The sequence below is a fragment of the Ammospiza nelsoni genome, chromosome 21 (assembly GCF_027579445.1).
Source record: "Ammospiza nelsoni isolate bAmmNel1 chromosome 21, bAmmNel1.pri, whole genome shotgun sequence".
NCBI lineage: Eukaryota > Metazoa > Chordata > Aves > Passeriformes > Passerellidae > Ammospiza > Ammospiza nelsoni.
Genome location: NC_080653.1, coordinates 7,631,439 through 7,647,268, shown reverse-complemented (window position 1 = coordinate 7,647,268; position 15,830 = coordinate 7,631,439). Strand labels below are relative to the sequence as shown.

The 15,830-nt window shown below is 45.7% G+C and overlaps 1 protein-coding gene across 2 annotated transcripts in view; it reads left to right on the top strand.

The window, feature by feature from the left end:
- FAM222B (family with sequence similarity 222 member B) overlaps window positions 1–15,238 on the top strand; it is a 36,182-nt gene extending 20,944 nt beyond the window's left edge. Inside the window, exons 2-4 of one of the 2 annotated variants that reach the window (XM_059487038.1) lie at window positions 4,806–4,933; window positions 10,991–12,598; window positions 12,629–15,238. In XM_059487038.1, coding sequence (XP_059343021.1) covers window positions 4,852–4,933; window positions 10,991–12,558 — 1,650 coding nt within the window. In that variant the 5' untranslated portion in view covers window positions 4,806–4,851 and the 3' untranslated portion in view covers window positions 12,559–12,598; window positions 12,629–15,238. The remainder of the gene's footprint in view (window positions 1–4,805; window positions 4,934–10,990; window positions 12,599–12,628) is intronic. The other variant, XM_059487039.1, reaches the window with a different exon arrangement.
- Window positions 15,239–15,830: the final 592 nt, after the last annotated feature.

Sequence of the window (15,830 nt, the reverse complement as noted above, 5' to 3'; positions counted from 1 at the left end):
CTGAACTTGGCATGTGCTGCTCGGGGGCTGCCCTAAATCCCTGGAACTTCAGGGTGGGGATGGAGCTTCATGGAAGTGCCTTGTGACTGAAGAGCAGAGGAGGAGCAAACCCAGCAGCCACAAGCCTTTAACAACCCTCACACAGAGGCTTTCGGGACCCCAGGGTGCTGGAAACTTGGAATAGTTTGGAGTTTTTTCTTTTGTGTGTGGGTGGATGCTCCCCCTGCACTTCCTCCTGGCCTCGGGGCTTTGTGAACAAGCCCACAGTTAATCGTGGAATTTCAAACATGTGTGTTTACTTTCAGGAACCTAACTTTAGACTTTACCAGCTCAGCTTCCCATGTTTTCAGTGGCCAGGGGTGGTTTGAGGGGAGTTGTTTCCTTTGTGTTCTCACCCTGTAAGGCCTCTCAGGAGCTTCAGAGGCTGGTGTATCTAAAAACTTGGCAATGACTGTATATGTGGTCCATTTATGTGATGATAAAACTGTGTTAGAAATTTCCTAGTAGTTGCTTTACATCTAGATTTTACTCTAGGTTGTAAAAGTACCACCTGGTCTGAGAAGCACAGAGATGTTAAATGTTGATTATAATTCAGAAAATGATAAATTTTTAAGGCAAGAAAGGCAATATTGTGGTAAGTTCTGCTGGAACTGATTCCTAGCTCTGCAGGGATATCCCTGGGCAGTGGTTCTTCCATCCTGGTGAGCCTTGTGGTGACAGGGGACACTGTGCTGCCTGGACCAGAAAACATCCTGATGTGCAAGTAAGGCTGAAGGTAATAGTCATTGTGAAGATGTGCCAGTTACCCCTAAATCCCAAGCACTGCAAATCCCTCTTAAGCTTAACATGCTTTGATTTAATTATTAATAAATCTTAGGAGAAAAAAAATCTGTTCACATGTCTAAACCTGCTATTTTGTGGAGCATCCTGCAGTACGTGTGCTGTTAAGATTATATCCCGCAGCCAGATTAGATTAAAATCACTTCAAAGAGAGGTATTTATTTATTTATTCCAATCTAATGATTGTTTTCCTCTAGAGATATGCTTTATCTTTTTTTATATATATTTTTTCAAGACGGAGCTCGCTGTGCTGCCTTTGCCAGTGCACAGAATCTGTTTAAAATGCAGTTTAAAAACTGAGGTTTTCATGGTTCACAGCCCTCCATGGCTGGGTGCCACAGCCCACTGGTGAGATCACTCTCCAGTTTGCAGCTGACTGGCTTAGATGACAGTGTGACTGACCCTGGTACAGTGCAAACCCTCTCCATTCCAGTTCCCCAGCAGCACAGTGTTCATTCTTGGAGGGGTTGGAGCTTTGCAGGTGCTGGTGCCCACACAAGTCGCCACCATGGAGCCAGATCTGCTGGTGAGGAGTCCTGATGTGCCAAGCTGAGTTCATCTCCAGCTCTGGACTAATTAGAAGGAATAAACCCAAGCAGGAGGGGCTGATGCTGCCAATCCTGATTTAGCCAGTAGTGCTCACCTCAATCCCAAATATGTGCCAGGGATTTCAGTTCAGTTCAGCTGGTGTGAGTTGGGGTTGTCCATGCCAGCTCATGCTGGGGAAGAGTCAGTCAGAAAGTAGTAGCCAGGTGCTGAATATCTCAAGGGGAATAAATGTTAATTAATTTTTAACTAGAAAAAATAAATGGGGTGCTTGTCAAGATATTTCAAATGTGTTTGTTTTCAAATACTGAGATCTCGATTATGAAAACCAGTATTGATTTCATAGAGAAGAAAACCTGAGGCAGGATTTAAATTAGAATAAGAAATTCAGCAATGGAGTTATGGCTAGCATTTCTGTCCAAGTCTGAATTTCTTTTTCTAATGCTCAGCAGTGACCTAGATGTCACCAATTTGTTTACTGCAAATCAAGCTGAAAGAGCGGTTTTAGGCTTCCACTTCAAATTATTTCTTGTAAGTCCAGTATTTCCTTTAAAATTATTATTGCCACCCCAGTCTTTTATGAACCTTTGGCATTACCTAAAACGATTATCTGCCTGCAGGAACAACTTGCCTTTATAGCTCTCTCTAAAACATTGCTCTCCACACAGGAGCTAAAGCTTCTGTAAATACACGTTTTGACCTTCAAGGAAGCACTGCTGTCATGTAGCAGGAGCCTGGCTATTCCGAGGTGAATGCTGTGACCACTCCTAATCACTTGTTCTCTCTCCTAATGTGCCATTATCCTGTTTATTGCTGTGTGCACCTCGCTGGGGCACTTGAGCCAGAGGCTTTCTGAGAGCATCACAGTTCAGGCTCTAATGAGCGTTAATGATGGAGCAGGTGAGCAAAGCCTCCCCTCATCTCGCTGCCAGAAATGCTGCTCCCTCACTCGGAGCACGGCTGGGCTCTTGCAGGGCTGCACACAAACTTGCCATCAATTAAATAATGTTTTAGACACCGACCTCCTTTGGGCCTGCAGGGATAGGAAGTGAATCCTTGCTTGGTGTGAAACGTTATTGGAGTAAAAAGGTGGATGCTCAGATGAATATGGGAATAGTGTGATCTGTTTTTCTGTCTACAGTGAAGGCTCTTAATTTTGTTTGTCTGCTTTTCACTGAGAAATAGGTCTTGTTTGTGCCAGCCTTCTGAAGTTGATGAAATGAGGAAAAAAGGAAAATACAATTATTATTTTTTTCTTGCTGACTGTGGGTGTTTCTGTTGCTTACTCAGGTAAAGCTCTGACAACTCACAGTGGTTTTGTCTTCTGATTAAAAGGAGCTGGATTCTTGTTTTGTCTTTCTGGTCTTGCTGGGCATGATTTGGGACGAGGAGCTGCTGCCCACAGGCTGTTCGCAAAGTTTCACTGAATGTTGTGTACCCTCAGTCACGACTGCATCTCATCTATAAAGGCTGAGCAACTTTTCTGTTCCTCAAGCAATTCCTTGATGTTGTGGATGTGACAGGTCTTCAGTCATCATTTCTGAAAGACTCCAAGAATTCCATCTCCTTCAGAGAATCAGAAATAAAACCAGGTTTAGCTTTGCTTTACCAGGTTTTACATATCTTGGTCTTTGGGCAGTGCAGATTGTTGCTGTCTCCTAGGAATTAAATGGAGAATTATACAAATTGTGTTTTGTTGGTGGTTGTGCTGTCAGCCCTGCACCTTGCTGGGGTGCTGTGTGTGTTTCTCACAGCACCAGGTCTGTGTTAACTCTGCGTGGGAAGGGTGAATGGGCACCAGCCTGGCTTGCCAGACTGACATTCAGTGCCCAAAACCATTTCTGTTAGTCACAGTGGCACCCAGCGGGCTCGATCAGCTTTGGGCAGCACTCAGTGAAGATGCAGAATCTCTCATAAATTAATATTTGTATGAGGTTTCTTGGCCCTTGGTTTAATCAACCTTTGCGTGTTGAGCCGAGGAGATGCATAAACATGGAGCTAATGAGCTGTACACAGTGAGTAATTGCTGTGCTGCAGGAAAGCTTCGTGTCCACGCTGTTCACCCCACTGCTGCCAGCTTCCATGGGCACTCTGACCTGTGCTGCTGGGCTCAGGCGAGGTTTTGCATTCAAAAAATCTGAAATCTGCTGTGGGAGGTTTCTGGAGCATGAAGGTGGCAGTGCTGACAGTGTCACATCACTGTCATCGTGTTGTTTGTGCTGTCTCAGCAGTGAGACTCTTTCAGAAGTGGCGTCTTAGAGGTTTTGGCAGATGTGGCTTCTCATGTCTGGGCTGGAGCTTTCTCCTTCCTCCCCTTTTGATCTTTGAATGCGCTCTCAGTTGTTTTAATTGGGGTTTGTGAAACAATTACTAAAATTAAATCAGCTTATAGGTCTTGAATCCTTCAACTCTTCCCATGTTTTGGAGGTCGTATAACAAGTCCCAAAGCCTTTCTAGCTCCTCCTTAGATGTTTTGCTCTGTATGGCAGCGCTGATGCTTGTGGACATCTGGACAAGGAGAAAAAAATTGATTTCTCCAGCTTGGTTCTGTCATCCTGTTTCCCAGAACTTTCTAAAGTGCTGCAGCCAGGAGGATTTGAGCAGGGGCTTGGACCAGATGGCCTCTAGAAATCTTGTTCCAGCTTAAATCTCTATAATTCTAGTAACATTGGACACTTTGAGCCCCAGTTAGCCTTGTTGCTGGGATCCCTCTTTGCACAACAGTGTTGGGATTTGAGGGAAGTTGTGTCATATTTATATACAAAGAGCTTTAGTGCTCCATTTCGAGGTTTCTTAAATGCTGGAGCAAACAGAAGAGGATGGTGGCACCTCTGGAGCCCCTTTGTGCACATCTTGCTGTTACCTGCCCCACAGCGGCTCGGGTTAGCAAGTCTTTGCTGAAATGAAGGAAGTTGTAGCTATTCATCTTTCAGCCTAATGGACCACAGGAATTACAAGCTGTAGCATGCAGCTTAATCTTACCACAAGGCAGAGTGCTGCATACTTTGCCTTCAATTTATGCATGCCATGCCTTTTTGTTAAGTGCAAAAGAACAGTTGACAGGGTTTCTCCAGAGAAGTTGCCTTGGTGGATACCAGTGCATTTCAGCATAGTGAAATGAGTGATGGTGGTTTCCTTACCATTCATAACAACCACCTTTCAAATGTGAGGACAGAGCTATGGATTATTCTGTGTGTGTCAAACAGCAGAAGAGAGCACAGCAGCTATTTTGGTTTTAACCCTGCAGATGACCCAGTTCTTGAAGTATTTCCGTTGCCATTAGGAGATGCAGTCAGGGCTGGAGCAGCGGTCGCGCATCTGTGCTTGGTCAGGCCTTCACCCAGGGATGGCTCTTTGCCTCTTTCTTTTCTCTGTTCCTCCTTGTATTATAACTTTGAATTGTCTCTCTGTTGTTGCAGTGTGCAGAGGAGTGAATGCCCCATGTTGTGTTAGTGCCTGTCTGCCATGCTGGCCTGTCTGCCAGGACCAGGCGACCTCTCCTTTCAGCTTCTTTCTTACACGCAGATGAACACTGGACTTCAGAAATGTGAGTGATGTTTTGTCTGCAGGATGTGGTTAACTGTTAAATCTGGCTCTGGTACCGCTGTGACATAAACATTTAGGATACAGTGGAAAAAATATTTCATGTAGAGTCTTTCTTTTGTTATGCCTTCAAGGCATCTGTCAGTAAAGGCTCTGAGAAATGGCTGTAGAGGTTCACATGTGTGCAGCTCCTCTGTTCCTGGCTCTGAAAAGGTTAATTTAACCACAGCAGGATGCAGCAAGTGAGGTTCCTGTGAGATTCGTGCCTCTCTGCTGAAGAGGTTTTGTGCTAAAAGTGTGCCAGCTGATTTGCTTCTCAGCACAACTTTTTCCTCAGTCTTTTTCGCTTCCCTTCGTGCAATTACTCGTAGACACCAATAAAAGTTAGATCAGTCTAATGCAAACCTTTTGAGGTCAGCAGCTCTTGCTCTACATACCTGGGGCTTATACTGCAAATATTAGTGAGCTAGCCTAAATTACTAAAGTTCAAAGTTTCCATCTTCTTCTGATGTCTCTTTGGTGCCTCTGAAAATGTGTCTGCAGAGTGCTCTGATAATTCTTTTTTGATAACTTCAGTCATTTTTTTCATAGTTGTACTGGTATTTTTAAGAACAACTTGTGCTTGGGAATGTAAGTTTATTGACTAGAGGTTTTTTTAACTCTTACTCTGTCTCTTCTCTTTATCACTGACGTAGCACAATGATTATTCAGCTGAAATTTCAGAAATGCCAAGATTTCTATGTAAGGTCTGTGTACTTGGTTCTTAGGGCTGTGACCTGTCTCTTGTGTTTGAAATGTGCATTGGGAGATCTCAGTTTGCTGATGGACTCATTGCTTTTTAAACCCAAGTGATTTACAGTCCACTTGTAGCTAAATTGTTCATACAGTGAGGCTTGTGATGCTGCAGAAAATAAATAGGGAAGATAATTTTGCACTTAAGAGTGACCTGCTCATGGTCATGGTCCTGCCAGAAGTGACTGACACGGTTCACATACACACCTGAGCTCCCCCACAGCACTTCTGGTGACTCCATGGGCTTGGTAATTATAGTATCACCCAACAACAGTAAAAATCTTCACTCACCAAAGGACTGGGGATGCCATCAGACTGGGCATCCCCTCCTTTCTCATTCCTGTTTCCAGTGTGAACATTGCCTGTGGGGTGAGGATGTGCCAGGTCTGTGCATTGCGTGAGATTTCTTTGTCAGAGCTGAGTTCTGAAAGCAAAATGTTGAGGTTCATGTGAGGGCAGCTGTGCATAAATCAGGTATTTGCTAATTACAGCTTTACAAGGCAACATGCTGCTGTGTTGGGCAGTTTTCCTCACCTGATGGTACCCGTGCTGTTTCTTGGAGATCTGCAGATCCATGTGCTGAAAGCATTGCTGTGTCCTGCTCAGTGAAGAGCTTTGGGAGCTGCATTTCAAAGAATTTAGGACATAAAGTAGCTGGCAGGCACGGGCTGGCAGTGGTAATGCTCAGCTGTTGGGTTTGTTCTGATTTTCTGGAAGATGAGGCTGCTGGTGCAGACCTTGCTCAGCCCCTCTGCAGATGTGGGCAGGATTAATTGATGCATTTCTCTTCTGCTGGAGATGCATGAGTAGCCCAGCCCCTGGCCAGGGCAGAGCTGAGTTAATGAGCATTTTTTAATGAACAGTGACTTGAGACTTTGATGGGGGGTGGAAGCAGGCTGTAATAATAGTGCTGTTGCTTTCATAAAAGCTACAGAATTCCACAGGATTGTCTTTATTCAGACTTACAGTGTTTGTATTAATAATTTTAAGTGTAGTTTTCTGGATCAGACTTCTTACTAGTGTTTAAAAATCCATATTAGCTCAATTACCTTTTTTTTTTTCCATGTTCACTCTCTAATAAGGGGCTTGTTCTTACAAGTGGTCCATGCAGTAGGAGTTTGGTAGATTAATATGCACATATTTTTTCCTTTAGAAACTGGTGACTAAACGACTTCCAATTTCAGTTTTTTTTGTTGGATTCCAACCTGAGTTCAGGCTAACTCTGGAATTCCTTTTCCACACAGTGGATTTCTCACTGGGCCAGTATTGATATTCTCTCCTTCCTCCCAGTGACTCCAGTATAAACCTGACTGGTAAACTGGGATATTTGAGGCAAGATTGTTCAGGTTGTGTCTGCAGCTGCTGTTGGATATAGCAGCAGTGCCAAACCTTCTAGGGAGAAAAAAAGGTCTTTTTTCTGTGACAATGGTGCAAAATCAAGTGAAAGGTGCTTCTTAGGAAGTGTTTTGTTAGGAGGGGACATCAGAAAAGAGGAGATTGGACTGAATATCGGATCATCAGCTAAACTGAGTCTTTTTGGGAGGGTTCTTTCTGTAAAGCCTTTAGAGAAACTGCTAAAATTGAGGGGTGAATGCAGAAGGTGGACACAGCTGGTTCTGGCTTGTCCCAGTGCAGGAGCTCTCATTAGAGTAGCAATCCTGAAGGCCTGTTTGTATTTTGTTTAATGACAATGAAAATTTAACCATAGGCAGCTTCTAAAAAGCAGTGGGTTTTAAAGTCTTAATGTGAAATGCACTTAAAAGATGTTCCATTAGTGCTGAGGTGAGGCAGGGAAATGTGTCTGATTCCATGACAAAAATAGCTGCAGTGGTGAGAGCAGGAGTGTGACCAGAGGAATTGGTTGCCACGGGATTAGCAGGAGTTGTGAACCTGCAGCTCTCCAGTTTATTGGGGTAATTGCTCATATGCACAGCTTTGCCTTATAATAAACATAAAATAATTACTTTTCAGTGGAAGTATTCTGCCCTGCATTCACCATTAGGGAGCTTCCTGGAGCTCATCCCATTGTTCTCCTAATGAAGCTTCTTCCTCTGCTGTTGCCTCATCATTTTATTATGGCCTGATCTGGAGTTCTTCCTCTTGCACACAAATGATGATATTCCAATTCCAGCATTTTCTTTCAGCCTATTCTAGCAGGTTTTTCATTCACTTAGTTACCAGAACTAATTGTTCTTCATTGGTTTGTAGGGTATTTGTATGGGATATTCAGATTCTTGCTCACCGTGTAATGCCTTTCTCCTAATATTTTACTGCCTTAATTACTACAGTCATGGAATCTTGCCTGTGGAACTACTAGCAAAGCACTTTGGGGAACTCAGAAATACATCACCTTCAGGCCTGAGTAACATGGCTGAGTTAGCCTGGAGTAAAAGGAGCATCATCTTACCTGTGCATAAACCAGCTGCTGTTTGGAATGGTGCTGGGGTTCAGAAGATGCCATCCAAGGGATTTAAAAGGTGGTTTGCATTTGGTAGGATGCCACACTTGATGCTGGGGTGTTATTTAAGTTTAACTGAGGGGTTATTTTCTCTCAGAGGAAGGAATTCTTCCAGGTTTGGGAGAAGAGGTGAGTCTGACTGACTGATGGCTGCAGCCTGTTCAAACATCCATGTTTTAGCTGCTTCCTGAAACTTCTGTGTAACAGAACATCAGATGATGGGATAAAAGAATACTCAGTGTGTCTGTTTAGTGTTTATATTTAATTTGCTGATTTGCCTGTAGAAATGTAAACCAGTCTGGGAAATTTTGATGGCAAAGGTGTCTTAAAGTATCTCCTTGATTTTTCATCTGAAAATAGAATGTGACAGTGTCTGCAAGCATAACATAAACCATAACACAGACAGGTATGGGGTCCTTTGTCCTTTGATTCTTCTCTGGCTCATGAGGGGTTGCCGGGGTCATGTCTTGGGGAAGAAACAGACCTTAATGAGCGTGGGCAATGCTAAAAATAAAGGTTGGGAGTTCATGAAAGCCTTGGCTTTTGAGGCAGGGTAATTCTGGCAAATGCCATTGGGAGGCTCTCCTCTCTGTTGGGAGCACAGCAGCTCTCTCAAAAGGGCAGATATAAACACCTGCCTGCAGAGACAGGTACAGGGATGTGCACAGAGACATGTTTGGGTTAATATTTCCTTTGATTAAGAGAAAGGGATGATTTGTGCCAGTGTCTGGGCAGCACAGGGAGCACAGGTATAACTGGCGCCGTGGTACGAGCTGTGCTGGAGATGGGAGACAAACTGCTTGTAAAGCTTCTTATTTCACAAAAGATGTTTTTAATACTTCCATAATTAACCTTTCTGCTGGTATCCATTCTATTTTCCATTTCCTGACCTTTCTTTTCTGAAAGTGAGAGCTCTTAGAGCAGAGCTGCTCTCCCTCACCTGTGACAACAGGAAGCTGCAGGATGCAAAGAGAGAAGTGGCTGGTACTCATCTTTTGAGGCAATTTGCTTGAAAGAATCAGACGTGGATTTTCAAGAGGAAGGGCTGTTTGCCTGGGAGCAGAAAGCTCTTTGCTGGAGCATTAGATTTCCTTGGGTCAGAGGGCCAGATATGGGGCTGGGGTATTCTTGGGTGGCTGCCACATTCCCTGTTCTCTCAGCACAGCAAATAGCACAGGGATGCTGAAAATTTTAGGAAAAAGGATGGATATTCTTTTCCAGTGAACTGTTTGCAAGGTGAGGTGGGAGGGGGGAATCGAGCAAAAGCTAAATTGGATTGTCAAAGCTGCAAGCCATTATTTGAAGATTATAAAATCAGCAGGAGTCCCATAGGAGTTAGGCAGCAGAGCTGTGGTGGGAAACAGCCCAACTCTCTGCTTGGAATGTGATTATGGCAAGAGACACACACATTTCCCCAGATTTCTGAAGTTCTTTGCAGGAGCAGTTGGAGCTTGTGAGCCAGGTAGGTATCTGGTAAATCAGAGGGAGTGAAACCACACCTCTGTCTCCAGAAGGCTTTTGTCTCTGTCTGGGGAGTAGCATGTTTTTAATCCTGTGAGGTAATCACATCACTTTGCCATGTGATGTGGGGATGTTGTCCTTAGCAAGGTGCCACCTTGAAAAGTCAGCTGAGGAAATAATTGCAGGCCATAAAATAATCAGCCTCCTTCCATTTGCTGAGTTTGGGCTGACAAGAGCTTCCTAATGCACAGAAAGACACTCAGTGCTTTCAGATGTCAGCACCTGGGAAAGCAGTGGGGTGTAAATGGAGGCTTGAGCTGAAGCTTTGATGTGTGTAGGGTTTGGTAGTGGGGGATGGAGGAACTGCTCAGAAACTTCCCCCATGTCTGATGGAGCCGATCCCAGCTGGCTCCAGGACGGACACACTGCTGGAACAACTGATTTAAGAACAGAGAAAAACCTGCACAACTGCAGCTGGAGAGAGGAGTGAGGATTTGTGAGAGGAGCAGCTCTGCACAGACCCCAGGGCACTGCAGAAGGAGGGGGGAAGGTGCTCCAGGCCCCAGAGCAGAGATTCCCATGCAGCCTGTGGTGAGGCAGCTGTGTCCATCTCCCTGTGCTGTGGAGGTGGAGAAAGTCAGGAGTGAAGCTGAGCCTGGGAAGGAGAGATGGAAGGAAGAGATTTTTATTTCTCCTTACTCTACTCTGATTGGATTGGTATAAATTTAATTTCCCCAAGTCTGTTTTGCCCATTTTGCTGAGTGCTATCTCCCCTTCCTTGTTCTCACCCCATGTTTCTTCTTCCATGCCTGGCTGAGGAAGGGAGTGACAGAGCAGCTCTGAGGGCACCAGGTGCCCAGCCAGGGTCAGCCCACCCTAGTAAGGTTCCCACCTCAGGATTACAGGGGCTTCATGTTTAATTCATGTCTTTCTGATTTGGAATTCCATGGTAAAAATACTGAGAATGGTTTGAAGAGTGATGAGGAGGCATCTTAAATTAAGAGACTAAAAACCAGCCCACCACTGCAAGCTGTGAGGAATATTTCAGCTGGAGACAATCTGATGTTTGTAACACGTTACCTGTTTTTGTCCAACTGCAAACATACTCTGATGAGAACATGGTTTTGTTTTGCTCCCCTGGGCAGGTCTTGCCTTAAGCTGAACTGGGGCTTTTGTTGGTCACCAGGTAATAAAGGGAATGAGGCATCTGCTCCGTGACCCGCCGGTCTGGCAGGATGAAGTTTCCTTGCCTCTTGAATCCTTGGAGATTTTCTCCCCTTGTTGTGTGACTGTCTTGCCCTGGGCTTGATCCCTTGCTCACCAGAACTGACCAATTTCCTTTCTCCACAGGGGACACTACACAGAAAATGAGATCTGCACAGTATCCTACCCCAGCAGAATTGGATGCTTATGCTAAGAAGGTCGCCAACAATCCCCTGACTATAAAAATCTTCCCGAACAGCGTCAAGGTTCCCCAGAGGAAACACATACGCCGTACTGTGAACGGACTCGATACTTCGGGCCAGAGGTACAGCCCCTACCCATCTCAGGCCACCACCAAAACCGGCCTGCTGGCCATAGTCAAATCCCCAGCGAAGGGAATCATCAAGGACTTTGACGGGACGCGCGCGCGCCTGCTGCCGGAGGCGATGATGAACCCCCCCTCCACGCCCTACGTTGCACCAAGCACTTTATCCCACCCGCAGGCGCTCGCTCGCCAGCAGGCTCTCCAGCATGCACAGACTTTGCCGCACCCCCAGAGCATCCCGCAGCACCCTCAGGGTATTCCACAGGCACCCAGCTTACCGCACCCTCAGGGGATCCCGCAGGCGCTGCCGCACCCGCAGAACCTGCAGCAGCAGCCGCAGGGCTTGCAGCACCCTCAGCCCATGGCACACCAGAGCCTGCAGCACGCCCCCAACCCGCTGCTGCAGCCGGGTTTGCACGGAGGCAGAAAGATGCCGGACGCAGACGCGCCGCCGAATGTGACCGTGTCTACCTCAACCATTCCCCTCTCTATGGCTGCCACCCTGCAGCAGAACCAGGCACCGGACCTGAGCAGCATTGTGCACCAGATTAACCAGTTCTGCCAGGCCAGAGCTGGCATTAGCACTACCTCAGTGTGTGAGGGACAGATCGCAAACCCCAGCCCTATAAGTCGCAACCTGCTTATCAATGCAAGTACCAGGGTATCTACTCACAATGTCCCTACACCCATGCCTTCCTGTGTAGTAAACCCTGTCGACCATGCTGCTGCTGCTATTCCTCCTGCCTCTGTTAATGTGCCCATGGTCAATATTAACAGGGTGCCACCCGCCTACCAGAACGAAATCAAATCGGTTGCGTGGAACCAGCACCAGCTTGCACATCTGCAGCAAATGTGTGGGGATGCTGCTGGGCCTGCTGGACTCGCAGGGAAGCACCCTCAGAGAGAGATTGCAGGGCAGAGTTTCCCTGGCAAAACCTCCAACTACCCTCAAGAACTGTGCATGGGCCAGTCCTTCAGCTTGAAGCCCCCCATCGAGAAGCCTACGCCTTCTCCTCCTGTGAACGGGTTGCAGGGACCTTTGCCATATACCAATGGGCACTATTTCCAGCCCCTCTGGAATAACATTCTGCCCACGCCCAACAGTGACAGCTCTGGGTCCCAGGACCTCACCATGCCTTTCCATGGGGGACAGCCAGCGGGAGCGACGCTGGATTGTGCAGGAGGAACTCATTACAGAGCTGGAGCTGGCCCATCCAGCCAGAATAATGTGATGCAGACCATGGATTACCTAAGTGGGGACTTCCAGCAGTCCTGCTTCCGAGACCAGAGCATGGCCGTGCTGGGAAAAGTCCATCGGCCTCCCATGAACCGAGCACCTGAACCAACCGATAGTCGAAATCTTCATATTCAACACCCAGGGTATAGATAGGCTGCAGTCACTTTCACAGACAAAAAAAAAAAAATTATAGGTTTTAGTCTTAATAAAAAAAAAATTATAGGTTTTAGTCTTAATTTTAATTAATAAGCAAGGCGTTTTTAACTTGCAAACTTGTGTGATCATTATAGTACCCATTGGAAGAAGACATACTGTATATTTAAAGAGCTTTGCTTACATGTTATCTCTCTCCTTTATGCATCAAATATTTAACATGCCTTTTGTGTCAAAGAATTTCATTACACTACTTCACGCCACAGCTGTTTCCTCACAGCAGAGTCCCCCTTTGTGCAGCTTTTTTTTTTTTTCTTTTTTTTGCCTTCTGCTGAGCAGCTCCTCGCTGGACTGAGGTTGAGTTGCTGCAGGGTTTTGCAGCCACATCTGTGCTCCAGCGAGGGCGAGGTAGTGTAGCTGCTTCCATTTCCATCTCAATTTCCTCACAAGATTAAGAGCAACAGAATTCTGTCAGGGAGTAGGGCTTGTTTTCAGCTCAAAAGCCCATTTCATTAATGCATTAAACATTGACCATTTGCACTGTCTAGAGGCCTGTGTAATTGAAAAAGAGCCTACATTTGAAAAGAGCCAGCTAGGGGTGTGTATTTAGGCTTTAATAGAGGGAGAAGCTTTTCAGCTCTTTCTTGCCCACGTTTATGATTTAGACTTTGTCCAAAGTCAAAGTCTCTGGCAGGTTTTTCTGACACTTTGTGTTTTCTGGACAGGGTATGAGGAGGGGAACGGCGGGTTTGGGATGAAGGCAGCCACGGGGAGCTGCCTCTTCTTCGTGTTCCCCCTCCCCAGTGCCCTTCCACCAGCCTCAAAGCTCGTGTTGTCTGAATCCCTCGCTGCTAGGAGTCTGGCCAGCCTCGTGTGAAGGGAATCCAGACCCACTGACAACTCCAAAAAGGGTTCAGCCACTTCTCTGGAAGCTGGAATTCCTGTCAGGGCGAGGAGATGCAGCTCAGCCCATCCGCGGTGCAGCGAGCGCTGTGGGGTGGGAGTTGGTTGGTCTCAATCAAAGCTTCTCTCACAAGCCACTGTGGGATTGACAGTCCCCTGTTCCCCTCCATCAAAACACCCCAGCGGATTTAATGGAACAATTCTTCTCCCTGGGAATTAGTGAAGCTATTTATAACATCCCTTTTTCCCAGGGTCTCGGTGCCTAACTCCTTCTGTTCCTTCCCCATGTCACTTCCAGCAGCCAGTTGAGTCAGTGACTGTAGGACACTAACTACTGGGTAACCTCAGCATCTTGTTCTCCTCTGTGTACCAAAACATCCCTTTCCTTTCTAACAGCAGAATTTATTGTAAGTAGAAAATTCCTCATCTCTGTTAATGAGACTAATACTTGAACATAATGATCACAATCAAGTTTGGAAATTAAAAAAAAAAAGAAAAAAAAAGAAAAAAAAAAGAAGAAAAAGTTTAAAAAAATAAATGCATTGATTCTTTCTATGTACACTGGCTAAAAAAATTATGCTCTACACTGTAACTTTTAAGTGTAATATTTCTGTATGAATGTCGCCTGGTAGTGTGGGTTTGAGTAGCATTGTGTATGGGTGAACCCACTGGCCTCTGCCATCCACTGGCCTCCCTCACAGCCCTTGGAAAAACAAAGCCTTAAGTATTTGCTCCTTGAACTTTCCTTAATGAGCATGGTTTAAAAAAAAAATCTTAAAGACATCATACAAAATTAAAAAAAAAAAAATTAAAAAAAAGTTTTGAAGTGACGTCATAGTTGGCTAGAGATTCTTAAAAGTTTTTCGTAAATGGGAAAATTAGAAAACATTTATTTGTATTTTTTTAATTTAGAATGTGTAGTCCTGGGCTGTAACAAATAGGTTTCAAAGCTTAGCAGAGTACATTTCTGACTCCTTGTAAGTTAGTACACTTATATCATGTCATTATTTAAATTCTTTTAAGTGTACTATAACCCGTTCTTTAGTGGTAACTCCTGAGCAAAGTTAAGCAATTTGACTAAAGACGGATTAAATTATGTGTTGGCTTGTGTTGCCTTATATTTAAAAAAAAGGAAAAATTGCCTGATTGTGTTATGCCAAATGATAGCAACATGAAGTCCTAATTTATTGTTTATAATCGTATTCCTGCAGTCTTTGTGAAAACTGGTAAATATACATCTATGAAAGAACGAAAACCCTGAGGCTTTTCATGCAATATTTTTCTGAATCCATTCTGTTGGAGCCAGAGTTTGAGTCTGAAGCTGCTTCCCCTACAGTCCCCCCGTCGTTTTCCCCATCCCAAACCCAACCCAGCGAGGGCTGTGCTCTGACCTCACCCCTCCCTGCCCACTCAGTCACTGTAAGGTGTTCTGCTCCTTTTTACTAAATCAAACCTTGGCCTCTCCTCTGGTCCGTAGCCTGCTCCAAATCTTAACCCAGACTGTTACTAAAAGCTAATTTTTAACTCCTGCTCTTCTCCTGGGAGCCTGAGCAGAGTCCTGTGCCGTGGTGGTGGTTGCCTGGGAGGTGTTTGGTGGTGTTGGCAGCACGCTGTGAGTTTCTGGGGACTGTTCTGCACAGGTACAGCCACGACCTGCGAGGCTTTGCCCCGGTACAGCAGGACCGGGAAGCAAAATTCCTGCTGAGACTCATCCAGGTGGGACATTGCTTGAAAAAAAATAAGAATCATTTTACTATTAAAATATACTGAAACCTTTCCTTTTGGTCTGGCAGTGAGATTTTTCTTTGAACCGACCCTTTTCTCCTCTGCAGCAGCCTTGTTTTGATGGGCTCTCCATCCTTCCCTGCTCAGCCCTGAAGGGAGGCACTGTCCTGCCTCATTCCCTGGTGGGATGTTGGGAGAAAAGGTTGGAGCCGTGGTGTGGGTGCCCAGGGTGGGGTCTGGCTGAGGCATTGTCACCAGGGTGAGGAAGGGAAGAACCTTCTGTGGTGGAAGCTGTGCCCTGTTCTCCTGGAAATGTGGAAAAACCTCCCATGGTTTTTCCTCTCTGCCTGGTGCAGAATTAAGAGGAACCAAAAGGCTGGGAATGTTCCTTCTCTTCCAGGAGCCCCTTGTGGGTGGTCACCAACCTTTGGGGCTCACACTGCAGCTCCTCTTGCCTTTCTGTCCATCTGTCCATCCATGGATCAGTGCTTTCCCCACCTCTGACTCCAGCACAAGGCTCTGGGTGCCTGCTCTGCTCCTTGAGGAACGAGTAAAGCTCAGGTGTTTCCTGAGCTCCTCACCCTCCCTCAGCAGCACCATCCTCCCCATCCCCACTTCAGAACCTGGAGCTGGACCTTAGGAAG